Below are 14,410 nucleotides of genomic sequence, written 5' to 3' on the forward strand. Positions count from 1 at the left end.
TGTAATGAATTTAAAACTCTTTGGTTGCCTTTAAAGAATATGTTAACTCTTCACTGAACTATAAATGTGTATCTTCAGGTACTTCATGAACCACTAATAGATGAAGATCCACTCTTTATTGCCACATGTACAGACAGAGAGTTGCGTAAAAGGAAAAAGCGGAAGTTCAGCCTCTGGGTCCGTCAATGTGCATCAACAGGCTACATCTGTCAGGTGATGTTTCTGAAAATGTTTTCCACTTCTCAAGCTGGGTATTGTGGTGCATTAAACACTATAAGTTCAAAGTACGTCTTTGTCACCATATGCTACCCCCAAGATTCATTTTCTTGCATGCTTTCTCAGTCGAACAAAGAAATACAATAGAATCAATGAAAGACAATCTCTGCAAATACACAAAAAAGTAAACAAATAATACTGAGAAGGTGAGTGGTAGAGTCCTTGAAAGTGAGCTGATGGCAGCAGTGAGAAGAGAGCATGGCCTGGATGATGAGGGTCTTCAGTGATGAATGTTGCTTTCATGTGGCAGTGCTCCTTGCAGATGCTGTGATTTCCCATTCCTGCACCCCTGCCAGCATTTCCAATGCCACATCAGTTTTTTTCTAAATGTTCCATAGAATATTTTGTCTGGCACTTGTGTAGCATCTTTCCAGATGCAGAAGTTCTGGGGGAAAAATAAGCCAGAACATGCTTATACTGAGCGAACAACTCCCACGTTAGTGGAGCCAAGACACAAATTTATTGTGTGTTAAGCATTTGTTTACAGTATAAATGCAGATAACTGCTTCTGCAAGATTGGCAGTGAAGCAAACTACAGACCTTTAAATAAATGTTAATACTTTTTGGATTAAGTATTAAGTTTCTAAAATGATATGCATAGAAAGCAATATAATAACCGAATGAACTGCAATATATTTAAGAGATTGTCTTTGGATGTGCTAATTTGTTCTGAGAATGGAGAAGGCAGAAGCAGTATGTGTATTCTCCAATGGAATTTCAGTCTGCAATGACATCTTTGTATATTCTAAATATACATGTTGGATTTTTTTAATCTTCTCTCTTTGCTTTCTTTAGATTTACATTCATTTGAAGGAAGGAACAACTGCAGACGGGCTAGCTACTTTGAAGAACAAGCCACAGCTACACAGTCTTGTGGCAAAAAGCCTTTGTCAGAATTTGATGGGAAAGAACTACATCATATATACTGGCCCCAGCATAACCAGTTTAAATCTTTTTGAAGAATTTGAGAAAAAAGGTTTGTTGTAAAAGTATGAATAGCTGTGACTTGTTTAGAATTGGGAAATTTACAAAAGTTTGACCCTTTTGTTGTCATTGAAATCTCCTGAAAGTATATTTTCTTCAGTGATGCTTCATCCAAAATTTTAGTTATAGTCTTTAAATGTAAGGAATACAAATAAGAATTCTGAAAAGAAGTATTTATCCAAATGATGTTTGTGATGGATAATAGGAAACATTTAAAGGGAAGATGTGTAAAGTGAGTACAGAGTGGAAGATTACAACGAAAATCTGGTGAAGAATGAGAGGCAGCCAAGGTGGATTTTAAACCCTGACAAACTGGTCAGACTGAACAACGTATCAAACATCAAACAGTACATATTGTGCTGACCCCCTTTAACTTGCTCCAATATCGGTCTAACCCTACCCTCCTACAAAGCCCTCTATTCTTCTGTCATCTTTTTGTCTCTGATGTATCTGCCTCTACCACTACCCTTGGCAGCATGTTCCATGCACTTTACATTTTCTGTGTAAATCACCTACCTCTGACACTCCCCCCCCCCCCCCCATATACTTTTCTCTGAACACCTTCAAGTTATGCCGTCTTGTATTAGCCTTTGAAAAAGTTTCTAGATGTCCATTCAATCTATGTCTCTTATCACCTTGTACACCTCTATCAAATCACCTCTCACCCTTCTCTTGAAAGAGAAAAGCCCTAGCTCACTCAACCTATGTTCATAAGAGATACTTTCTAATCGTGCATCATCCTCTGTACCATCTCTAAAGTTTCCACATTCTTCTTATAATGAGGCAACCAGAGCTGAACACAATACTCCAAATGTGGTATAATCACACTTTTATAGCACTGCAGTGTTACTCTGCGGTTCTTGATCTCAGTCCCCGACTAACCAAGGCCAACACAGCATATGCCTTCTTAATCAACCTATCAACGTGCTGCAACTTTGGAGGATCTATGGGCATGAACTCCAAGATCCCTCTGTCCTTCCACACTGTTAAGACCTGTCATTAACCCTGTACTGTCTTCAAGTTTGACCTTCCAAAGTGCATCACTTCATACTTTTCTGGTTAGCATTCCATCGTGCTGTGGATACTTTAAAAACAATCAGATGCTATGGCCTTAAAAACTATCATTAAAATATCATTATGGGTTACCCAATGTTGTATGTGGAAGTCCTATAAATGCTGAGATCTTTGACTCCAAGTTTACACAACAGTATTGTACGTTTCCCTGAGTGATGTTGTGCTGTGACCAGTCTCAAGCCCTACAAGTGTAAGAATTGCTGAAACAAAAAAAATAATTCCTTCCTTGCAAAGTCTTGCAGCTGTGATTACATGTAGCCAGTCCACAATACAAGTGGCACTCTTCTATCTCCAGGGGGCTGAGAAAATGGATGCTACAGTGATGGTTGATGATGTGCTGCTGTTAGGGTAATGACCCCAAGAATCAGAAGAACCTAGAGTTTTTTTTTTGCTATAGGAAAGGTTCTAGGACAAATAAAATCCCGGTCAAAGCCAGGTATTGAATTTGGCATTAAAATGCACCAAAATGGGTCCAATATTGTTTGACTCCTGATTAAGCCCATCTTAAACTGCATAACACATTTTGAAAACTTTTTAAAAAAAGTTTTATTTAGAAGTTTCAGATCTGATGACTAAGAATTGATTAAACAAAAATGTCCATCCTGTACTTCCATTTCCTTTTCTCACTATCCATGAAGGGTTTAAGTTTTGTAATATCATCCCATGCCTACTAGCTCATGGTATGAACATTAGAGATCCTTTTATAAGATATACAGTGTGTGCCTATATGTTTGTATATATACTGGAAATTTGTACATGCTTGTTTTGTTCCCTCGACCTCACACCCACTAAAGACAGTATCCCAACAGAGGTTCCCTAACTCAAGACAACTTGGGAAACAACACCTATAGCTATCTGCATCTGGGATAGGTACTGAATGACACCTTCACTCGCGAGGGTTCCTGAATGCTGTTTTGAGTTGTCCTTTCTGTAATTTTCTTTGAAAACAGCAAGGTATAAAACACAAAGTTAAGCTACGGCAATTGTAACACCTAACCGAAACCCGGGGTGAAATAATAACCTTGAGTTTGTTCTTATCAGTCTGCTTTTAATTTTGAATTTGAAGTGTTTAATTTATAATGTCTGATCATTTTGACAGCTAGTTCAGCCCAAGTGTGTGGTTTAATTGACTGTCAAAGGATTTCCAAGATTTGCATGGGGCTGTGTAGATTGGTTGAGTACTACAGCACTGATGCAGGTCCTTTGGCCCTTTCAGTATGTTTTGAACTGTTATTCTGCCTTGACCCACTGATCTGCACCTGACCATAGCTGTCTGTGACCCTCCCATCCATATACTTAACCAAACTTTTCTGAATGTGGAAATCAGACCCACATCCGCCACTTGTTTTGGTAGCTCGTTGCACCACCTGCTGCATAACGATCCTCCTCAGGACTTTGCTCAGTTATTTGCCGTGGAACTGCCTGAGGTAAGAGTGGGATGGATGCTGCAGTGATGGTTGATGATGTGCTTCTGGTAAGGGAATGACCCCAAGAATCAGAAGAACCTTGAGTTTTATTTTTATTACAGGAAAGATTCTTGGACAAATGCTAGGTGACCAGTAATCAGCCTGGGAATATTAGGCCACGTTACATGTCTCTATATCCTTGTTCATCTACAGATATATATGGATAGGAAATGTTTGGAGGGATATAGGTCAAATGCAGGCAAGTGGGATCAGCTCATGTAAACATCGTGGTTGGCACAGACTAGTTGAGCTGAAGAGCCTGTTTCAATGTGGTATAACTCTATAATGAATAGTCACATTTCACTCTATCTGTGTTTCTCCATGCTCTCCTGTTTCGTTGCTTTTTCACATGAATATTCACCAAAGTATGTAGTGAGGTTATTGTGGCAGTTCATGGCATTATGGCAGCTAGGTTTTGGAGGCCCAACATTGATGCAGGCACCTCAGCAGCTTTATTCCATTAGGAGTTTAAGGACATAACTAGACTCAAGCAAATTTATTTATTTTTAATATTGTAATTTAATCATTTTTATATATTGCTCTGTACAGCTGCCACAAAACATTTCTGATTTTGATCGTGAACTGTTCTGTTTTATAAGCATGGGATTATTGTAATTACATTTGGATTGTTTTTCCCCACATAGGGATTTATTGCTGTGGACTTCTGAGCACCAAGAAGAGTGACTGCACAGGATTGCCACAGTCCATGTTAGTTAACCCTGAGCCGCCTCGTGTCAGAGGCCATTACAGAGTACGAATGAAAAGAAACATGTCATTAATCAGCTGGTCCAACAAAGGACAGTTCTACTTCCTCACAAATGCATACTCTCCATTCAAAGAAGTTAAGTACTCATGAAGCAGTCATCCTGATATGATTAAACGTATCCAGATGAATTAGAAGTATTTTTGCAATTTTTTTCCTTTGGGTTTCCATATTATAGCTGGCATTTGTTTCTCTCTGTTGAAATTCCAAGAGTGCAAGCTCTGCTGCTGGTTACAGAGAATTATTAATCTTGTATCTCTTGCTGCTGTGCAATTCATGTTCCTAATGTCTGGCTATTGAAGATTGTGAAATCCCTGCAACCTTTTGGCTTGCATTATCTGTAATCTATCTGACTTTCCAACACATAATATCGCAATGACTCTAAGATTTCTTATTTTTAACTAAGTTTTTACATGGCCTTTAATTTATGCTATCATTTTGTCTTGAACTTTGCAAGAGCATTTCCTACCACCGGCAGATGTTGTTCAGGACATGAAATCATGAAATTTCATGTCTGTCACATGAAATCCAAACCTTTTCAGTATATCATATTTCTGAATGGTCCATGAACCTATAAACACTACCACTCTATTCCTCTTTGACTATTTACTTTTAAATTATAATTTGTACTAATTTTTAATGTTTTGCACTGTATTGCTGCCACAAAACAACAAATTCCACAACATACATCACTGATTCAAATTCTGAATTGACCACTTTCATTTATATACCATCTCTAGCAAGGCAAGTCTCTCAATATGCTTCACAAAGTTTTGTACTGAGGCAAGTATCCAAAACCTTAATCATAGAGCGAGGATTTAATCTGCATCTTTAAGGTGAATAAATTTAAATCAGCCTTGATCGAATGGCAGAGCAGCTTTGATGGGCTGAATGGCCTAATTCTGCTCTTATGTTGTATGGTCTTGTGAAAAGTTTTTAGGTAAGTATTTCAAATAATTAAGATCCAAACAGTTTGAGACTTGCTTGCTCAAGGCAAGGTGGTCAAATGAAATTCATGATATATAAGAATCCAGACCTGATGAATGCAAGGGTTTAGTCAATTTGTAGGGCTGGAGAGTTGCATTTTACTCTTTCTCATGGTGTGAGGGTGATTAGCTGCCATTGGATTTTGGGTCCATAATTGGTCACTCATCAATTGTCAGTCCAAACTACAACTAAACATTCATCAAGCAAAAAGGGAATTTCTAAACCTACCAGTTTTTATTGTTTATTTGTTTAGAGATGCAACATGGAACAGGTCCTTCCAGCCCAACAAGCCCCACTGCCTGGCAACCCACCTGTTTAACACTAACCTAATAACAGGACAATTTGCACGGCCAATTAACCTACCAACTGGTACATCTTGGGTCTGTGTGAGGAAACCAGAGTAATCGGAGGAAACCCATGCCATCATGGGGAGAACATACAAACTCCTTATAGACGGTGCCAGAATTGAACACCAACGCCCCAAACTGTAATAGAATTGGGCTAACTGCTTGTACAGTACCATGGCACCTTTCGAGTGACACACAACTCAAAGGATCCCCAGGCAAATATTGCATTCCATTTATTTTTAAAGTATTTTATGTGTCCCAGTACAGAAACTGCATGAAACACTAGCAACCAGCAGACTTACAAAAGGAAGTATTTGATTAATGAGAAGTGCCTCCTTACTGTTCAACCTAGAAAATTTAGAGGTTTGACTCTGAGTGGAGAACACTGGGTGTGGAAAGAAAAAAAATTACTGGAAGCAGCCTCTGTGGAGGGAAATGGACAATCAACATCCTGCCCCTAGGAAGGTTCTCAAGCTGAAATACCTATTGTGTATTTCCCTATTCAGTTGCTGCTTGACCCACTTAGTTCCTTCAGTGGTCTGCTTTTTCCCCTCCAGATTACAGCATTTCTGTCTCCCAACTTTATTTTCTCCTTTCCTACAATTCTAGAAGGCAATAACTGGAATTCCACTTAAAGTAACTTGCATTGCGTCTTTAACATGCAAGATCTTTTGTTAAAAAGCTTGTTGACTTCAAATGTTGTCTCCTCAATGGTGTCTGACCAATAGGAGAGGACATTTTGTGCAGCTTATACAAGTCATTCCGATAAAATGCATACACTGAAGAAACCCATTTAGTAAGGTCAAATAGCTGGAGATACTGGAATTTTGCAGTGAGATAATTATATTTCAAAACTCGTATGCCTGACTTTTTAAATACTGCAACCTTTTCAGAGGGTGGTGAGTGGATGGAACAAGCTGCCAGAGGAAGTGGTTGAGGCAGGTACAATGCTATCATTTAAGACGCCCTTGGATAGGTATCTGCAGGGTTGGGGCTTGGAGAGCTATGGGTCTGTAAGGAAAGAATTAAATTGGTACATGTCAAAATAAAGTGAAAGTTCAAAGACAAAATGGTGTCTCTTTGGAATAACCTGGAGATGTGTACGAGTGGCTCCCCTCTAACGTTGCAGAGATGCGCTTGATTAGTAGATGATTATTATTTTGATTTCTGTACAGTACTGCTGTAGACTTCTGTTTCTGTATACACTTGTGCCAGTTCTAAAAGTGTTTCCTTGTGCCCTTGAATAAATGTGCCGTGTCTCCTTTTCTGAGAATGCATATGCAAATACACTGAGCTGAATGAGAAAATAACACAATGAATCTTCAAGTAATTTTTGTTACAGGGCCGAATGCAGGATATTGGTACTGTGTGGGTAGTTACCTTGGTCAGCGTGAACTCGTTGGCCCAGAGGGCCTATATCCATGCTGTAATGTTCTATGGATCTATGACGCTAACAAATTTTATAGCATAATTCTGATCACTTACTGTTTCATCAATGTTTTGGTCCCACAGGTGTCATAATTAGAAGGAAGAGTGGAGAGATTCGTTGTCCATTAGCAGTCGAGGCTTTTGCTGCACACCTTGGTTATATTTGCAAGTACGACGATAAGTATAGCAAGTGAGTATGTACATAGTCATATCTGTAATTGTGAATAGTAAATCCCCATGTGACTGAGGGGCTGTGTTGCTAGAAAACCATTACAATTTTCTATAATGTAAACACTTACCTGCCCAAGCTGATATATTGCAATACACCAAGGCACATCCCTCCCCACCATCAGTAGCATCTACAAGACACACTACCTCAAGGCAACATCTATCAACAACGATCCCTTAGCATCTGGGCCATACCATCTTCTCACAGCTACTATCTAGCAGGAGGTTTAGAGGGATATGGGCTAAACAGGACTAGCACGCTGCATAACTCTATGGTCCTGCAAATTCAGGAACTTAAGTCTGTAGTCCTTTGAAAGTTATCAGTGAAACTGCTCCCACCACTCTTTCAGGCAGTGCATTCTGAATTTATAGTAACTTGCTGCAGAACTTGTTACTCCTGTCACTGACCCTTGAATTATTTTCAAGTGGAAATTAGTGGAAGCTAGTGGAATTATTTTTTCCCTACTTATTGTTGGTGTCTTTATCTCCTGTTTCACAACCAAGTCTAACAATTTCTTTTCTTTTCCACAGATACTTTATATCACATAAACCTAACAAGACTTGGCAGCAAGTATTCTGGTTTGTCCTCAGTATTGCTGTCAATAATGCATACATCTTGTACAAGATGTCAGAGGCATATCTGGTCAGGCGGTACACCCGGTTGCAGTTTGGTGAAAGACTGGTCAAAGAGCTCTTTGGAATTGAAGAGCATCTTCCTTCAAAGTGATTCCTGCTGGCAGTCCTTGTACTGACGTCAGATTGTTGCACTGCATCCACAGGGCTAAACCACATCTCACAACCTTGTCCCAAACATTATTTTTAAAACATTTTTTGTCATCATCAAGCTTTTACATAAAAATCTGCAAACACGTCTCTTAACTCCCAGCTCTGCCACAGAAACTACAGCCAAACTGAAGACCATTTATAAGGAAACTGGAAACAGATACTGCCATTTATAAAAACCTGATACAGTGAATATAACTTGTTTGGATTTCTGCTACAGAAAGAATGGTGGGAAACCAGACTTGCAAAGGTGAATCTACCTGCAATGACAACACAAGGTTGATAAATTGTAGTCTGTTTGTGGCATTTATAAAAAATGTACTTGGGGGTGTGAAATATGCACTTTTATATGCAAATTATGCACGTGTGGGTAATCATAAAACCATCAAGGAATCATTTTGTTTTCAAAAAAACAATATTATCTTTACTTTCTTAATGATTTGCGCCTTCAGTGTATTGTTCAATAATGTCATCCAATGAGTCCTCCATACATAGTGCAATCAACAGCCCTGTTTAGATATTTATAATGAAAGATTTAATATGCATACTGAATGTTTACATTGGACTAGTTATTAAATCATGTTCAGAGTTCACAATTTCTGCTATGTACTGCATTTAGAACCTAGTGCACCAGGCATAAATTACATTCTTTATTCACTGACTATACTTTGTCACTACAGGTTCGTTGTTGCTTGGAATGCTAAACATTTATGTGGAGGTAGAGTTTAAAACTGATGGATGACAATCTCCCCACAGTGGGTTTTTAAAGTTTATTTGGGGTTGTTAGATGCTGTAGAACTATAATAGTGACAATGGTATGTGTGAATACAGTGGATGAATTAACTGGTGGCATTTCGTATTTCCTAGAAGTAGGCCTGCCATTTATTTATTCAAGATGGAGGAACCACTGGCAAAAGAGAAATCTTAAGTCCTTAAGTGAACTGTGCTAAATAGGGGATTATTGTCCAGTTATTAAATCTCTATCTTGGTGTGGAAACAGCATGCAGAGTTAATCTGTTGCTTTCATGTGGGATTCACTTTCTGTTAGTTAATTTGTACTCAAGCAATGTATGTGTCTCAAAAGTGCCCTGTACATTACAGATCTGTTGTACTTAAAATATAAAAGATGTATGTTAACATTTACAATAAAGGAAAATTGTGGTGAAGATTTATGCCTTGGTGTTGATTAATTGTAAAAAAATATCTCGGTTGAATATGATGACAAACACTTTGATAATAAATTTACTTTGAACTTAAGTATTCAACTGGTAATAGAACACTACTGTTAAGCAGATATGAAGTAGGTACACCTAATTAATGCAAGTATCAAATTAGCCAATCATGGCAACAGCTCAGTGCATAAAAACATACATACTTATTTTATGGATTTGTTAATGAGAGAGAACGGAGGAGAAAGGCCAGACTGCTTCAAGAGGAAGGTGTTACAACAGTGGCATCCAGAACATCTGAATGCACAACTCATTGAACCTCAAAGTGGATGGGCTGCAACAGTTCAACTCCTGTAATGTAACCATTACGTGTAATGCCAAGTAACAATGTTCTTTTTCTTGAATACATTATCAGATGGCTGCTACTGGGTTCATATCACATCCAAAATCTATTTAATTGATTTGTGAGACCCTTTCAAAGGTTCTCTATTCATAAATTTTAAAAAAAACAAATGCTAGATATATTCAGCAGATCAGATAAGGAAAGGTTTCTAAATTTTCAACCTGAAATGTTAACTCCAGTTCACTTGTTGCCTGACCTAAGTGTTTCCATCATTTTTTGCTGTTTCGCATTTCCATTTTCTGCAGTGTTTTCTAAACAAAAACTAACTGACAATACAACCCAAGTTTTAAAAGAAAACCATGAAAGATGGACTTTAAAGGTCACAAGTTTATTACAGTTGATTCATTTTCAAGGATGCTTTCCATCACATCTATAAAACTAAGCAAGATCATGCTTTATAGCAAGAAAAGATGTGGGGAAGATTTTCAACACTCCACAGTGACAGCATTGTGCACAATAATAATGTTACTCTTTACAAAAACTGGAAACATTACTTTTTTCTTGTGGGGGGGAGAGTGTAGGGAAAGAATTTAACATAGTCACAAGTCACTTCAAAACAAAAATAAGTCTAATGATGTTCCTTGAAGATTAAAATATTGGTGGAATTGTAGCACCAATCCCATCCATATCTGGGGAGTTGTAAAGACCAAGAGGGTATTTTCTAATAGAACAAAATGCTATTTAAAGTTTCAAGACTATTATAAATGGGAAGGACACAGCTCTTCTACAAAATGAACTTTGGCACATTGTGGCATGTAAACACAGTTTTTGAAAATTGATATATTCAGCAGCAGTATAACCTTCCAACCTTGAACCTGACAGTTTTACTCTGTGCAGTTTCTGCTCATGAAAGTTGGTATCAAAATCACTGTCGGCCCTTTCACAGAAACAAATTTATGGAGGAAAGAGAGGTGAGTGTGAGAGAGAGAGAGACACACACACACATATACGGAGAGAATCATCCTTTAGTATTCCTGGTAGTGCCAGACACCTTTATTGCATTGTGGTCAATAAAACTTAACAGTGTAACCTGACAAGACAGCCAACAATTTGGTAAACCAAATAAATATAAATGAAATAAGACTTCACAGAAAATTGATATTAAGCAGAACTTAGCTTAGGCGAGCTTGAGAGGCAAATGACCTGATTTCTCCAAAATAGCTATCGCTTTCAATTCACTTAGCCACTTACTTGATGGATTCCTCTTAAGCCTTTGAACATGAGATAAAACAAAATATAAAGTCCCGTCACTGCTGAAGATATAATCACCTAACCCGGAATAAACAAGGCACCAATCAAATTCCACTTTGAAAAAGTCAATACAGCAGAAGCCAGTGAGTGAATTCTTGGATGGTTTCAAGCAAATGCAGACTAGAATCAAACAGAAGGAACGATCTTGGTAATATAACAGTTAAGTCACATAGCTGCTTACATAATAAATATAAAATACATTTGAATTATCAATAGGCTTTGTTGACATCCATTAACATTTAGCCATGTTTGTGCCTCGCAACTGAAAGTTATAATTCACACCCATCCTAACCTAAGCACACAAAGAAATAAGAAAAGTGCTGAGATTCATGTAATAAAGAGAACCAAAATTGACGCACAGCAACTGCCTCTGGCTCTGGATTTCTTTGATACTGCCCCATTTCCCTATATCTGACTATTTGTCTCTTTAAGCAATACTCACTGGGTTATCAAAACAATTCCACACTGAGATCTGGAGTCTGCATATTCCACAACAAAAACAAACATCAGAAAATTAAACACAATAGTTTTAGATCTGAATGAAAGGTCAATAGAAAAGAGTAAGAATACTGAACAACATGTGAATTCTGAAGCACTGCAAGACCAGACACCACCAATTGTAAATACTTGATGTTTGATGTGCTTGCTGATAAGCAGCTTTTGTGATTACTGCAGGCCTTTTCCTATAAAACAGAAATCCTTATTTTGGAAATTTCCTCATCAGAAGAACTGAAATGGATCTTGTGGGGATGGAATTCTGTGTACCATCCTATTGTAGTTCAAAAGGTGATGGAACTTAGTTACATGAGAAAGAAATATAGAAATAGTAATCCACCAGTTTAAAAACTCGATACAGTAATTCAAGATAAGATGGAAAATGGAACTTTTTTTTCAAAAATCGAGGTATATGGTTGAATGCAAACTTGATTTACCAATTTAAATATTGTCCACATTTGTAAGTTCCAAAATGCAGATGTGTTACTGCTGCAAATTAAGTGTGAACTTCCACTGTTGTGAAAGGGATGGACTGCAGATTTCTACAGTGAGTCCTCCACTTTTGGTATTCCGACTGTCGAGACACAAGTTGCTGCCGACATGCCTCAGTTTGGAGTTGTTCTCAATTTGCTCCCACTTCTGTAAAACAGGTATTGATGAGAATAGGTTAACAAACCATAAACCTAGAAACTTCTCAAGATTCCTTATAGCATTCCTGCTCCAGGAGTCTGAACACTCATTGTGGTAGAGACAGGTACAGTTTGTTCAAAGTCCAAAGTAGACCTATTATCAAAGTACGAAGATGTCATCAAATAATACCCTGAGGGTCATTTTCTTGCAGGCATTCACAGTAGAACAAATACAACTGTATCAATGAAAATCTGCACACAAATAAAGACTGACAACCAACCAATGTGTAGACAAATTGTGCAAATAGAAATAATTAATTAAATCAATAAATAATATTGTTGAGATGAGTTGCAGAGTTCTTGAAAGTGAGTCTATAGATAGTGTTCAGCATTGCAGTGAGTGAAGTTGTCCATGTTGGTTCAGGAGCCTGATTGTTGTAGGGTAATAACAATTTCTGAATCTAGTGGTGTGGATTCAAGCCTGAGGTGCCTGTAACTCCTTCCCAAAGGCAGCAGCAAGAGAGTATGGCTTGGATGCTGGGGGTCCTTGATGATGGATGCTGCTTTCTTGTGACAGCAATCTTTGTAGATGTGCTCAGCGCTGGGGAGGGCTTTTTCTGTGATGAAGTGGGCTGTAGCCACCACTGCCTAAAAGATTTTGGACTGTTTCATGGAGAGGAAACATTTAGAAGGATATGGGCCAAATGCAGGCAATTGGGACTCGCTCAGGAAGGCACCTTGATCAACATGGACACGTTGGGCAGAAGGGCCTGTACCTGTGCTGTGTAATTCTATATCCATGACCACCACTCTGTAAGAAGACATTTGCTTAGCTTGTCTGCTATCATGCCAGAGTCAACATGAGCCCCTACGCTTCCCAGTTAAGATGAACAAGCAGGGCAATGTGTAGAAGCTGCCTTTCCTGTTCAATCTGTTGTCTCCTTCTAACAGTGCACCGATCTCCATCACCCCTTAAATTAGCTTTTAAGGATTAGCTTTATTTGCCACATGTACATCAACTCTTAAGAAAATGTATCATTTGTGTCAATGACAACATAGTCGGAGGATGTGCAGGGGCAGCCCGCTAGTGTCACCATGCTTTCAGTGCCAACATAGCATGCCCACAACTTACAAACCCTTACTAATGTGGGAGGATACTGGAGACCTGAAAGAAACCAACACAGTCATGGTGAGAATGTACAAGCTCTTTACAAGCAGTGGCGTGAGTTACAGGCAGCCGGATTGCTGACTCTTTGAAGCATTTGATAGCTGCTACACTACCGTACTGCCCTATACGTGACTGTACAGTACAGTAGCATAATATGCACATTTTCCAGGACAGGTTTCACCATGGAAACAGGCTCACCACTGATCACTGAGCTGGTTATCTCCAGCCATCACAGACAGCAATGCACATTGCCGGCAGTAATGAGATCACTCTAATGACATTGCTGCTGTACTACTGCCAGTGGAAGTGGGGGGCAGATTCTCACCACAATAGTACAAAGGGCAGGATTAATGCCAGATTCCCAGGACACATCGGCACTGCAAAAGGTCATTCAGCAAACATCCAATATCAATTCAGGTTGCACAACAGTTTCATATTTCCCTTTTTTTTTTACAGCATAGGAAGCCACTTAGTCTATGCCAGTCTTAGAGCAATCCCATCGTCCTCACTGCCCCATTATTTCACTGTAACCATCTCCCTCTCACGTACCCACCAATATTCTTCCCTGCAATTCTCCCCACTGCCCACCTACACTAAGAGCAACTCACACCAGCCAATTACCAATGATCACCGATCGGGCTTCAATTCCCACCGCTGTCTATAAGAAACTTGTATGTTTTCCCCGTGACCTCGTCGGTTTCTTTTGGGTGCTCTGGTTTCCTCCCACAGTCCAAAGATGTACAGATAGGGTTAGGCTCAGTGAGTCGTGGACAAGCTATGTTGGCACTGGAAGCAAGGTGACAGTTACAGGCTGCTCCAGCACATTCCTCAGACTGCGTTGGCCACTGACGTAAACAATACATTTCACTCTATGTTTTGATGTACATGTGACAATTGCGAAAAGATTAAAGCTAATCTTTAACCTTTAGGCTTCAGAGGTGGCGGGGGGGAACACGCAA

The 14,410-nt window shown here is 38.9% G+C and overlaps 2 protein-coding genes across 3 annotated transcripts in view; one reads left to right on the forward strand and one right to left on the reverse strand.

Annotated features, from left to right (window-relative positions):
• The window catches only part of pgbd5 (piggyBac transposable element derived 5), a 55,644-nt gene extending 46,142 nt beyond the window's left edge, over positions 1-9,502 (forward strand). Inside the window, exons 3-7 of the mRNA XM_073056579.1 lie at positions 79-213; positions 1,072-1,252; positions 4,445-4,640; positions 7,408-7,515; positions 8,085-9,502. Of these exons, the coding sequence (XP_072912680.1) occupies positions 79-213; positions 1,072-1,252; positions 4,445-4,640; positions 7,408-7,515; positions 8,085-8,280 (816 nt within the window). The 3' untranslated portion in view covers positions 8,281-9,502. The remainder of the gene's footprint in view (positions 1-78; positions 214-1,071; positions 1,253-4,444; positions 4,641-7,407; positions 7,516-8,084) is intronic.
• Positions 9,503-10,215: 713 nt separating this feature from the next.
• galnt2 (UDP-N-acetyl-alpha-D-galactosamine:polypeptide N-acetylgalactosaminyltransferase 2) overlaps positions 10,216-14,410 on the reverse strand; it is a 118,251-nt gene continuing 114,056 nt past the window's right edge. For both annotated transcript variants that reach the window (XM_073056580.1, XM_073056581.1), the window contains exon 16: positions 10,216-12,293. In XM_073056580.1, coding sequence (XP_072912681.1) covers positions 12,138-12,293 — 156 coding nt within the window. In that variant the 3' untranslated portion in view covers positions 10,216-12,137. The remainder of the gene's footprint in view (positions 12,294-14,410) is intronic.

The sequence above is a fragment of the Hemitrygon akajei genome, chromosome 9, assembly GCF_048418815.1.
Source record: "Hemitrygon akajei chromosome 9, sHemAka1.3, whole genome shotgun sequence".
Lineage (NCBI taxonomy): Eukaryota > Metazoa > Chordata > Chondrichthyes > Myliobatiformes > Dasyatidae > Hemitrygon > Hemitrygon akajei.